The sequence below is a fragment of the Physeter macrocephalus genome, chromosome 7, assembly GCF_002837175.3.
Source record: "Physeter macrocephalus isolate SW-GA chromosome 7, ASM283717v5, whole genome shotgun sequence".
NCBI classification, from domain to species: Eukaryota; Metazoa; Chordata; class Mammalia; order Artiodactyla; family Physeteridae; genus Physeter; species Physeter macrocephalus.
This window is the reverse complement of record NC_041220.1, coordinates 11,756,795-11,770,652: the sequence shown is the minus strand read 5'-3', so window position 1 is coordinate 11,770,652 and position 13,858 is coordinate 11,756,795. Positions and strand designations below refer to the sequence as shown.

General features: G+C 35.7%; 1 protein-coding gene across 17 annotated transcripts in view; it reads right to left on the bottom strand.

Annotated features, from left to right (window-relative positions):
* Positions 1-13,858, bottom strand: part of CCSER1 (coiled-coil serine rich protein 1) — a 1,341,341-nt gene that overhangs the window by 612,885 nt on the left and 714,598 nt on the right. Inside the window, exon 10 of one of the 17 annotated variants that reach the window (XM_055085821.1) lies at positions 2,376-2,968. The exons of the other annotated variants lie outside the window; for them this stretch is intronic. Within the exon in view, the coding sequence (XP_054941796.1) occupies positions 2,954-2,968 (15 nt within the window). The 3' untranslated portion in view covers positions 2,376-2,953. Of the gene's footprint in view, positions 1-2,375; positions 2,969-13,858 lie in introns of those variants that run through there. 17 annotated transcript variants of the gene reach the window in all.

Sequence of the window (13,858 nt, the reverse complement as noted above, 5' to 3'; positions counted from 1 at the left end):
ATAACTAAGGGACATAATGCATGAAGGATGTCTGGGATTTCATATCTCAAATGCAAATGTACTAATTCTGATTAACTAATGTGACTGGGCCTCTGGCTGGGGTCCTCTTATTACTAAATGTATCACTTAAAAGGAGATCGTGAGCATAATTATTGTAATGTGTTCATTGTGTGTCTGGCACAGCTGGGAGTGCTGTACTCACATGATCACATCTCATCTTGGGAGTTTTACTATTACCACCCATTTTGAAGGCGAACAATACAGTTTACAAAGTTTAAGTAACTTAAGTTTCCCAGGAAGTTCACGTGATTCCACTAGATTCTGTTTTTGCCTTAAGTTGCTTTAAAGGAGAATTTGTTTCCCTTACTTGGTCAATAAACTAGTTGTATAATATTTTAATGATAAAAACTGATTTAACTCATCATTTAACTTCTTCCAGGAAGATACAGTGGTCATCACAAACCTCACTACAAACATACAAAACTTGTGTTTCCTATCCTCCTCTCTGCCACCCCTCCCCCTTCCCCTCTCCGTTCACCCTCTCTTTGCTTTAAATTCTTCCTGAGATATGCAAGTTATCCAAGCTGTTTAACAAAGTACATACATAATTTAGGTAAACATAATTTGACACTGAAATATATAAAAGAAATATTTTATGGACTATTAATGTCCCAACCTTCTAACTTCCCTATTACAAAACTTCTAGTGCGGGCTTCCCTGGTGGCGCAGTGGTTGAGAGCCCGCCTGCCGATGCAGGGGGAGCGGCTGGGCCCGTGAGCCATGGCCGCTGAGCCTGCGCGTCCGGAGCCTGTGCTCCGCAATGGAAGAGGCCACAATAGCGAGAGGCCCGCGTACCGCAAAAAAACAAACAAACAAACAAAAAACTTCTAGTGCTGCTATTCAGACAAAAATGAAAATGGAGATTAGATAACTCAAGAAGATGTAATGTGAAACGGGAAGGTTTTAATTGTTTTAAAAGGATAAATGAAAATGTGGCCACATTTTCCAAAATAAATTTAAAACAAGAAATAACGAGTTGTATTTATTTAGACTTCTTTTGGAACTGGGAAGAGAGCAAAAAGGTAGTAGCAGGTAAAGGAACAAATAACATTTGCTCTCAGTGAATGGTTGTTTAGAAAAATTTTTGAAATGGGTTGGAGTCATAAGTATTAGAAAAATAAGTTATAAATCTGTAGGTATATAAATGTTTGTATATGAATCAGAAACTACACTCTAATGCATACAGTGGGGAAGAATAGATAGCAAATACTTCCATTATGCTTTCCCCACATTTTTTTTTTTCAAGGGCTTCTACTTTAAAGATAGGAGTTGAAAAGGACTGGTATACTCTGGTCCATTGGCCTGAGTTTTAAGACTAAGGAAATTTAAATCAAGATAAGTGAAAAACTCAAAAAGCTTCATTAACCAAAAGCCTAATAAAAGCAAAACAAATAAACCCTAAATAAAGAATAGTTATCTTCAGAAGTTTTAAAACAAAAAATCACAGACATTTCTAACGAAAAATTCACTGCTACTCCCTTTTGCAGGCATTTCCACAACAAATAGATCATATTTGAATTATTTACTATGTATACACTTGTATGCCATATTCAAATGTGGAGTGTAAATTAAATGTTTCCAATTGACTTAGGTGCACAAAATTAAGAATTAAAGGGCTTCCCTGGTGGCGCAGTGGTTGCGCGTCCGCCTGCCGCTGCAGGGGAACCGGGTTCGCGCCCCGGTCTGGGAGGATCCCACATGCCGCGGAGCGGCTGGGCCCGTGGGCCATGGCCGCTGGGCCTGCGCGTCCGGAGCCTGTGCTCCGCAACGGGAGAGGCCGCAACGGAGGGAGGCCCGCATACCACAAAAAAAAAAAAAAAAAGAATTAAATAATTCAGTGTAAGTTTATTTTATTTAGTAGGAAGAAAATTTATGAAACTATGATAATGTCTATAACAGAGTTAAATAAAGACTATATAGTTGTTGGGAGATAATTCTTAATGAGTCTTTTGAATTTCTGAAAGACAGATGGAAATATATGGATCGACAAATTTAATATATAATAACAAGAGCATTATAGATAATAAAATAGAAAATATACAACAAAAATAACTATTACTAGATGATGGAACTGCAGATCATTTTTATTTCTTATATAAGAAATGAATATATACTAATTGCCTATATATATATTTATATATATAATAGAGGAATAGAAACAAAGCATCATTATATTTTCATTTCCACACTGATTTGACACAAACATTTTGATTAAAATTGATTTATTTCAGTATAGAGAAATAGACATTTCACCTTTCTGATGCAAATGTATTTGCACACCTTAATTCATCTATAATTTTTATTAAATGCACATTATGGGTATTGTTCAAGGTACAGGGGACATGAAGGGAAAAAAAAATAGCTTCTTTTATTAAAAAAAAAAAAAAAACTTCCAGTGTGAAAAGATAGAGAAATCAAAGACAATTAGTACTCAATATATAAGGTAAAGGTACTATAGAGAAGCTGGAGATATGTGTTGGAGAGGAAACATAGGAAAGTTAAATAACTAGAATGCAGAACCTACTGACCTCTCAACTAAGATGAGAAACATGAATTATTATTAGCCACTTGGAGTGGAAGGGATAGGGGTCTTTCTCAGGCAATGACATTTGCAAATATTTCAAAGTCAGAGAAACCCTGACAACGATATGTATAAACAACTACTAGTTCAAACTTGCCTAAGGAGAGACAATGAAAGGGACAAGAGTGTGAAATGAGACTAGAGTGGTAAATCAAGTCCATGCCACAAAGGATAGAATTCTATATCAAAGGATTTTAGAGTTACCTTAATTTTTGAAATATTATTTTACAGTGAAAGGCCATAAGAATATTTTAACTAAATTACAACAGAACTTATTTAAATACTTCTTTTCACCTTGTATAAAAGACAGAATTAGAAGGAAGCAACCTGGAAAAGAGAAACAATTGAAGTACATTAAACTTTATTTTTCTGGACCATCAATAAATTTACACATACATGTGATTTAATGTGGCTTTCTTTCAGTGTTTTCCTATGTAAGCAAACATTGCAATACCTTCTTCTAACCCCTCTCAGAGGGATAGAGGAGTATTAAAACAACTCAACTTTTGGTAGATACACTTTATAAATAATTCTATACCCCCCCCAAAATATCTAATTGCTTAAATTTTCCTTTCCAAGCAATGACAATATCAATAATTCTTAACAAAAAACACTTTTTTCTTATTTCAGATTCATAAATCGTGTGCTTAGAATTAACAAAAAGAAAAATAACTAGCATATTCTGTGGAAAAATGTAACCAAAATGGGATGAAAAAGAGGAATTTCATTATTTATATTTGTTGTTTTTACACTGCTGACTAATCTGACTTTTGAATATGTGGAAGATGTGAATTTTACATAATATTGCTGTATGAATTTAAAAATATATAATGATTTTCTCTCTAAATTTCCAAATAATTTCATCTGACATTAAGAGTAATATAACATCTGTATAGTAAAAGCCTGCTACCATAAATAAGTGCATATAAACCAAGAAAACGTACATAGTTTACAAACTTACTAAGAGTAGTTACTTATATTCACATTTCCCTCTACCTCTGTAATCTTTACCACTACAACTATTACTAACAATAATAGATGCCATTAACATAGTTATATGCCAGGCACTGTACCAAGTAATTTATATGAATCCTATCAAGAATGCACCATGTCTGTTTATGTCCCTTTTCAAATGAACAGGAAACTGGCACTTAGGAAGTTGAAATCAGTTGCTAAAGGTCACACAGGCTATTAAGCAAAACAGGCAAGTTGGAAAACTTTATCTGTCTCCAAACCCAGGTGTACTTTCTCTAAAGATATTCTGACTCTGGAAAAGCTTACAAGTGGTACTGCTGCTCCCATTTCATATATGCAAGGACACATACGAAATGCATAGTTGCTATACAGCTAGTATGATAATAACACTGCTCTTGATGTTCATCCTGCCTATATTCTCTTATGAATTCTACTAAGTAATTCTGCTTTACTGTGAAAACAATTTAAGTACACTTAAGATTTATCAGTTTATTTCCTGTAAGAGCTACAATCCCATAAAATAGCCATTACTATAACCAGCAAAGCATTTTGGAGCATAAGTCAGGAATAAAATGATAAAGTTAATATAGAGTTATAACATAAAATTGAAAGACGCAAAAAAGCAAACTGAAATAAAAACTAAATGTTGAAAGGCATGAAATCCTTTAACAATAGGATCAGTTCAAGCAGAGTAATCTAAAAGTACCTTCTGCTTAAGCTGCTAGAATCAGTCTTGGTGTGTGTGTGTGTGTGTGTGTGTGTGTGTGTGTGTGTGTGTGTGTGTGTGTGTGTGTGTGTGTTAAATTTAAATTTCATTAATCATACATACATATCTATTAAATGCCTGATCAAAGATATAATAGGTTCCACTGATATATGTACATTTTTGTACTTTCATGTGTGCACATGCAAGCACGTGTCATTGAGGAAGGATTGAGGAGGAGGAAATGTGGTTTAAAAAAAAGACAAAATAATCACAAAGCCAGTAAAACTGGCTTTTAAAATAAAGCCTCAAGTGACTAAGGAGCTTAAGGGAACTGGAAGTTATTTATTTTTATTTTAGAATTTATTTGCATTATTAGGTACCATATTGATCAACAAAAAATTATAAATATTTTAAACTCTACCTTTTTATTAATCTATGTCATTTACCTTAGATATGAACATCTATCATTTCCTAGAGCTTTTAAAAAACTACGAATGTCAAATGAAGTGCAGTAAACAAGCTGAAAAGAAAATATTAAATAATCCTAAGAAATAACTTGTTTATTTTAAATTATTTTAATTACCTACAAAGAAGTTTGTGAGATTCAAGACGAAAAGCAGATAATTTTTTAATAAACAGAACAGGCCTACTTGCAGTAGTTAGATTTATAATCTACGACAAGAGGAAACATACTCTTGAGGGTACAGACAAGATGGTGGAGTAGAAGGACTTGAGCTCACTTCCTCTCACCCAAACACTGAAATCACAACTAACTACTGAACAACCATCAACGAAAAAGAAATGAATCTACCAAAATAGATATTCTACATCCAAAGACAAAGAAGAAGCCATGACCTGACAGTGGCAGAGGTGCCTTCACGATATAATCAAATCTTATACCTCCTCGGTGGGCAACCCACAAACTGGAAAATAATTATATTGCAGAGGCTCTCCCACAGGAGTGAGAATTCTAAGCCCCATGTCAGGCTCTCCAGCCTGGGGGTCTGGCATTGGGAGGAGGAGCCCCCAGAGCATTTGGCTTTGAAGGCCAGTGGGGCTTGAGTGCAGGAGCCCCAAAGGGCTGGGGGAAACAGAAAATCCACTCTTGGAGGGTGCACACAAGGTTTCACATGCACTGGGACCCAGGGCAAAGCAGTGACTCCATAGGGGCCTGGGCCAGACCTACCTGCAGGGCTTGAAGGGTCTCCTGAGGAGGTGAAGGTCGACTGCCACTCACCATGAGGGCAATGACACTGGTGGCAGAGGCCCCAGTGAATATTCATTGGCATGAATGCTCCTGGAGGTCACCATTTTGGCACTGAGATCTGGCCTCACCCAACAGCCTGCAGGCTCCAGTGCTGGTATGCCTGAGGCCAAACAACCAACAGGGTAGGAACACAGCTCCACCCATCAGCAGACAGGCTGCCTAAATTTGTCCTGATCCCACAGCTGCCTCTAAACATACCCCGTGACATAGCTCTACTCACCAGAGGGATAAGATCCAGCTCCACCCACCACTGGGCAGGCAACAGTTCCTCCCACCAGGAAGCCGGCACAAGCCCCTGGACCAACCTCACCCACCAGGGGGCAGACAACAGAAGTGAGAGGAGCTACAATCCTGCAGCCTGAGGAATGGAGGCCACAAACAGAGAAAGTCTGACAAAACGAGATGGCAGAAAAATACGTGCCAGACGAAGGAAAAAGATAAAATCTCAGAAGAACAACGAAGTAAAGTAGAGATAGGCAAACTTCCAGAAAAAGAATTCAGAGTAATGATAGTAAAGATAATCCAAGATTTCAGAAAAAGACTGGAGGCACAGTCCAAGAAGATACATGAAGTATTTAACAAAGAGCTAGAAGATTTAAAGAACAAACAGATGAACAATACAATAACTGAAATGAAGAACACAGTAGAAGGAATCAATAATAGAAATGAGGCAGAAGAACAAATAAGTGAGCTGGAAGACAGACTGGTGGAAATCACTGCTTTATTCTGCAGAACAGAATAAAGAAAAAAGAATGAAAAGAAATGAGGGCAGTCTATGAGACCTCTGGGACAATATTAAACTCACCAACATTCACATTATAGGGGTCCTAAAGGAGAAGAGAGAAAGGGCCTGAGAAAATATTTGAAGAGATTAATAGGAAAAAACTTCCCTATATGGGAAAGGAAACATACAATCAGGCCTAGGAAGCTCAGAGAGTCCCATTCAGGATGAACCCAAGGAGGAACATGCTGAGACACATATTAATCAAGCTGAAAAAAATTAGAGACAAGGATAAAATATTAAAAGCAACAAGAGAAAAGCAAAAAATAGCATACAAGGGAATCCCCATAAGATTATCAGCTGATTTTTCAGCAGAAACTTGGCAGGCCAGAAGGGAGTGGTACAATATATTTAAAGGGATGAAAGGAAAAACCTACAACCAAGAATACTCTACCTAGCAAGGCTCTAGTTCAGATTTGACAGAGAAATCGAAACACTTTACAGACAAGCCAAAGCTAAGAGAATCAGCACCACCAAACCAGCTTTACAACAATCGCTAAAGGAAATTCTCTAGATGGAAAAAAAAAAAGGCCACAACTAGAAACAAGAAAATTACAAATAGGAAAGCTCACCAGTAAAGGCAAACATACAATAAAGGTAGGAGATCAACCACAAAGAAATATGATATCAAAACCAGCAATTGTGAGGAGAGTAAAAATGCAGGATACTGAAAATGCATTTGAAATTATGAGACCAGAAACTTAAAACAATCTTGTGTATATATACAGACTGCTATATCAAAACCTCATGGGAACCACAAACCAAAAATCTACAATAGATAAACACACAAAAAAGAAAAAGCAATCCGAACACAACACTAAAGATAGTCATCAAATCACAAGAGGACAAAAGAGGAAGGGAAGAAAAAAGACCTACAAAAACAAAGCCAAAACAATTAATAAAATGGTAATAAGAACACACATATCAATAATTACCTTAAATGTAAATGGGTTAAATGCTCCAACCAAAAGACAGAGACTAGCTGAATGGATACAAAAGACCCGTGTATATATGCTATCTACAAGAGACCCACTTCAGACCTAGAGACACATACAGACTGAAAGTGAGGGGATGGAAAAGGGTATTCCATGCAAACGGAAATCAAGAAAAAGCTGGAATAGGATTACTCATATGACAAAAAAAACTTTAAAGACAGTAAAAAGAGACAAGGACATTACATAATGATCAAGGGATCAATCCAAGAAGAAGATATAACAATTGTAAATATGTACGCACCCAACATAGGAGCACCTCAATATATAAGGCAATGCTAATAGCAATAAAAGGAGAAACTGACAGTAACACAATAATAGTAGGGGACTTTAACACCCTACTTACATCAATGGACAGATTATCCAGATAGAAAAAAAAAAAGCACAGGACTTAAAGGACAGATTAGACAGATGGATTTAACTGATATTTATAGAATTTTCCATCCAAAAGCAGCAGAATATTTGGTAAATTTGAGAAAATTGAAATCATATCAAGCATCTTTTCTGACCACAGTGCTATGAGATTAGAAATCAATTACAGGAAAATAACTGTAAAAAAAACAAAAACATGTGGAGGTTAAATAGTATGTTACTAAACAACCAATGGATCACTGAAGAAATCCAGGAGGAAATAAAAAAATACCTAGAGACAAATGAAAAAGAAAGCATGAAGATCCAAAACCTATAGGATGCAGCAAAAGCAGTTCTAAGAGGGAAGTTTATATCAATAGACTCTTACCTCAGGAAACAAGAAAAATCTCAAATAAACAACCTAAACTTATACCTAAACCAACTAGAGAAAGAAGAACAAACAAAATCCAAAGTTAGTAGAAGGAAAGAAATTATAAAGACCAGAGCAGAAATAAATGAAATAGAGATGAAGAAAACAATAGAAAAAATCAATGTAACTAAAAGATGGTTCTTTGAAAAGATAAATAAAATTGATAAACCTTTAGCCAGTCTCATCAAGAAAAAAAGGTTGAGGGCTCAAATCCATAAAATTAGAAATGAAAAAAGAAGTTAAAATAGACACCACAGAAATACAAAGGATTTTAAGAGATTACTACAAGCAATTCTATGTCAATAAAATACACAACCTAGAAAATGGACAAATCTTAGAAAGATACAACTTTCCAAGACTGAACCAGGAAGATGAACAGACCAATTGCCAGTACTGAAATTGAATCAGTGATTTAAAAACTCCCAACAAACAAAAGTCCAGGACCAAATGGCTTCACAGGCAAATTCTATCAAACATTTAGAGAACAGTTAACACTTATCCTTCTCAAATTATTCCAAAAAATTGCAAAGGAAGGAACACTCCCAAACTCATTCTATGAGGTCACCATCACTCTGATACCAAAACCAGATAAAGATACCACACACACACAATTTTACATGCCAATATCACTAACAAACACAGATGCAAAAATCATCAACAAAATACTAGCAAACCAAATCCAACAATACATTAGAAGGATCATACACCATGCTCAAGTGGGATTTATCCCAGGGATGCAAGGACTTTTCAATATCTGCAAACCAATCAATGTTATACATCAGATTAACAAACTGAAGAAAAAACATGACCATCTCAATAGATGCAGAAAAGGCTTTTGACAAAATTCAACACCCATTTATGATAAAAAAAAAAAAAAAACTCTCCAGAAAGTGGGCATAGGGGGGATATAACTCAACATAATAAAAGCAATATATGACAAACCCACAGCTAACATCATACTCATTGGTGAAAAGCTGAAAGCATTCCCTCTGAGATCAGGAACAAGAGAAGATGTCCACTGTCACCAATTTTATTCAACATAATTCTGGAAGTCCTAGCCACAGCAATCAGAGAAGAAAAAGAAATGAAAGGAATCCAAACTGGAAAAGAAGAAGTAAAGCTGTCATTGTTTGCAGATGACATGATACTATACATAGAGAATCCCAAATATGCCACCAGAAAACTACTAGAGCTCATCAATGAATTTGGTAAAGTTGCAGGATACAAAATTAATACACAGAAATCTGTTTTATTTCTATACACTAACGATGAAAGATCAGAAATAGAAATGAAGGAAACAATCCCATTCACCATCGCATCAAAAAGAATAAAATACTTAGGAATAAACCTACCTAAGGAGGCAAAAGACCTGTACTCCAAAAACTATAAGGAACTGATGAAAGAAACTGAAGATGACACAAACAGATGGAAAGATAGAACATGTTCTTGGAATGGAAGAATCAATATTGTCAAAATGAGTATACTACCCAAGGCAATCTACAGATTCAATGCAATCCCTATCAAATTACCAATGACATTTTTCACATAACTGGAACAAAAAAATATTAAAATTTGCATGGAAACACAAAAGATCCTGAATAGCTAAAGCAATCGAAAGAAAGAAGAACAGAGCTGGGGGAATCAGGCTCCTTGACTTCAGACTATACTACAAAGATACAGTAATCAAAACAGTATGGTACCAGCACAAAAACAGAAATATACATTCAATGGAACAGGATAGAGAGCCCATAAATAAATTCACACACCTATGGTCAATTAATCTATGACAAAGGAGGCAAGAATATACAATGGAGAAAAGACAGTGTTTTCAATAAATGATGCTGGGAAAACTGAACAGCTACATGTAAAAGGATGAAATTAGAGCATTCTCTAACACCATACTGAAAAATAAACTCAAAATTTAAGACTTAATTAAAGATTAAAGACTTAAATGTAAGACAAGATACTATAAAACTCCTAGAGGAAAACATAGGCAGGACATGCTTTGACATAAATTGCAGCAATATCTTTTTGGATTCACCTCCTAATGAAAATAAAAACAAAAATAAACAAATGGGACCTAATTAAACTGAAAAGCTTTTGCACAGTAAAGGAAACCATAAGCAAAACATAAAGAAAACCCACAGAATGGGAGAAAATATTTGCAAATGATGCAACTGACAAGGATTAATCTCCAAAATTTACAAACAGTTCATGCACCTCAATATCAAATAAGCAAACAATACAATTAAAAAATGGGTGGAAGATCTAAATAGGCATTTCTCCAAAAAAGACATAGAGATGGCCTAAAAGCACATAAAAAGATGCTCATCATCTCGAATTATTAGAGAAATGCAAATTAAAACTACAATGAGGAATCACTTCACACGGATCAGATTGGCCATCATCAAAAAGTCTACAAACAGTAAATGCTGGAGAGGGTGTGGAGAAAAGGGAACCCTCCTACACTGTTGGTGGGAATGTAAATTGATACAACCACTATGGAGAATGGTATGGGGGTTCCTTAAAAAAACTGAAAATAGAACTACCATATGATCCAGCAATCCCACTCCTGGGCACATATACAGAGAAAACCATAATTTGAAAATATCCATGCACCATGATGTTCACTGCAGCACTATTTACAATAGCAAAGACATGGAAGCAACCTAAATGTTCATTCACACTTGAATTTTTAACATGCTATTTCCTCCATCTGGAATGTTCTTCATATTAGGTGTTATTACTGCCTTAGAGATATCCTATTTAAGGTAGACTCCCATCTCCAGGTAATTCTCTTTTAATCTCTTTTCTTTTTTAATATATACTAAATTTTCATTTCAATTACTTTTTATTTGGCTGTTTGCCTGTTTTTGGTCTGTCTTCTGCATTAGCATGTAAGTCCCTCATGGCAAGGATCACATCTATTTAGAGCCATATTGACGTCACACTGTCTAATGTAGCTTTCAGCACATTCTAGGTGTTCAATACTTTTTTTTTAATAAGTGAAAGAGTAAGTGAATTAGAGATGAGGCATGAGGTTTGAGAGGATTCATCGGAGACCAGCTGGTGAACTCGACATACTGCAGAACCACTTGCTATAGGAAATTTAATATTAGTGACAAGACAAGTCCAGTAAAATTTCTGGCATTTGCATGGTACATACATTTAAGTGGGGACAGATTGGAAATGATATATGAACTAAGGGGTTATTCTAGTATTTCTAGGCTGTATAAGTTCCTTAAGAGAAAAAAAATGGGGTAAGAGGAAAGGAAGCAGAAAGACAAAACTGAGGACGTTAAAGAATAGGTACAGGACTTCCCTGGTGGTCCAGTGGTTAAGACACTGTGCTTCCCCTGCAGGAGGTGAAGGTTCGATCCCTGGTTGGGGAGCTAAGATCCTGCATGCCACGTGGTGTAGCCAAAAAAAAAAAAAAAATAGATACAAATCAAACGTGTCTGCGGATTTGATGCTGTAACACCAGGTGAGAAATATTTTCATGAATAGATTAGGATTTTTTTTTCCAAGAAAACCTGATGTACTCAATCCTTACTCTTGCCTGAATTTTATATTGTGAGTGATTAATTAATGAGGTGATTCCTGCAATAATAGTCAATTAGGGAAAAAATAATGAATGTAGAAATGTATTCTATAGGAAATCAGGCCCAGAAGAATATTTTTGATACTTCAAGTCCCAAACACTCCCTCATTAATGACACCCCAGTCTGTAACACCCACTTTCTAATTGTCATGGGACCCTCCACACTGCCCTGGTCCATATCTGCATGAGGGCACTTCTGATAGAAATACTCTTCTGGTTTCTTTCCCTACCTCTCATTCACTTCTCTGCATTCATAAACTGGTAGATGACCTTGGGATAGACAAACAAGCTCTCCTTCTTACTGGCATGGCCTGTCCACCGGATGAAATCTCAGCTTGTCCAGACATAAGCTTACAGATTCTGGCCCTGTGGGAGAGGTCTGAAATTTTCCATTTTGGTCAGCAACTCCAGTGGGGCACTTCAGTTCAGATAAGAATGTATTGGATGCTTACACGGCTGCATTCTAAGCCAGATTTGGATTGTATCATATTATAATTCAATCTCTCTGAATCTTCTATTTTGCAATTAATTCTGAATTTAGGAGGGAAAAGAAGGATGTTGTTTATTGCCCCTTTTAAGCCTCCCTCTCACACATGCGCGCGCGCACACACACACACACACACACACACACACACACACAGAGTCAATGTGTAAAAATGGAGTTTTAATATAGTTACTGGGAAGTTCTAGGAGAGTTTTAATAGTGTTGACCAATATGACAACCATAGAACCTTAATACAACCTTGAAAATTTTTCCTATTAAAAAAAAAGCTATCAAAAAAAGAAACCTGACTGCCTGCAATATTGAGATTGACATCTTTGAAAGCACGGCAAATATTCCTCTAGCTTTTTCTGGTTTGATATTTTTATTTAGGAAGGTCAGGATATAATACCCTGCCTATTTTATCATTATGGTTTAAAAATCAGATTCCTGGTTTGAAGAAGAGTCACTTTTCTTCAAAAAGGGGATTGTGAGCATTTTATTTTATGGTATTGCTTTAATTTTAATGTATATAAGAATTCTTATAATGAACTGAGAAGTGACACAAAACTCAAGGTAGTCATTCATTAACAGCAATATGCTGATGACAGCATTCCAGAAGGACAAGCATAAGGGAGACAAGAAAATGATCACCAAGGACTTGCAGAGTCAGCACAGCATTACAGGTTGACAATCAGTTAGGAAACAATGGATGTCATGAATCAAACTTCACCAGATACACTATACACACAGATCAAATTTTCCTGGCAAACTCAAGAAATTCTGAATGCCAGAAAATGTGTTGTCCTTTAAATTGCCTTCAGCACACTCATAAGCAAAAGTAAAAATAAAATATATGTATACGTGAACAGTGAAATCTACTAAAACAGAGAATCTGAAGGGATTATGTGTGACTATACCAACTGCTTAGTTGCTTTGGATGTCTGTTTATTCATCTTGTCAACAGAAATGGTACACAAAGACATTTAAAGCTAGGCTTTAATTGATTTGAACAAATATTTAATGAATATCTATAATTTATTAGTTCATCCATCGGTAATTATAGCATATTTAACTATGCAAATTAAACTGAGTTCATTCTTTTTCTCTATAATTAGAGATACAAAAAATGAATCTTAATATATATTGTATCATTTTGTATACTTACAAATAAAAGTATTTCTAAAACTTTTTGGCTAATTGTTCACTATGAGCCATTTTAGAGCCCAGCTCCTGAGTAAGATACCACTTTGAAAGCTGTACAGCTGATGGAAGGGGTGAGGGCTCTATCAAGAGTAGTATGTTTCCATTAAATTGGAGACAGGTCCAAAAAAATATTACTGCAATTTATGTCAAAGAGTGTTCCGCCTATGTTTTCCTCTAAGAGTTTTACAGTATCTGGTCTTTAATCCATTTTGAGTTGATTTTTGTATATGGTATTCGAGAACATTCAAATTTCATTCTTTTACATGTAGCTGGTCCAGTTTTCCCAGCACAACTTATTGAAGAGACTGTTTTTTCTCCATTCTATATTCTTGCCTCTTTTGTCATAAATTAACTGTAAGTGCCTGGGTTTATTTCTGGGCTTTCTATACTGTTCCACTGATCTTTGTGTCTTTTTTGTGCCAGTACT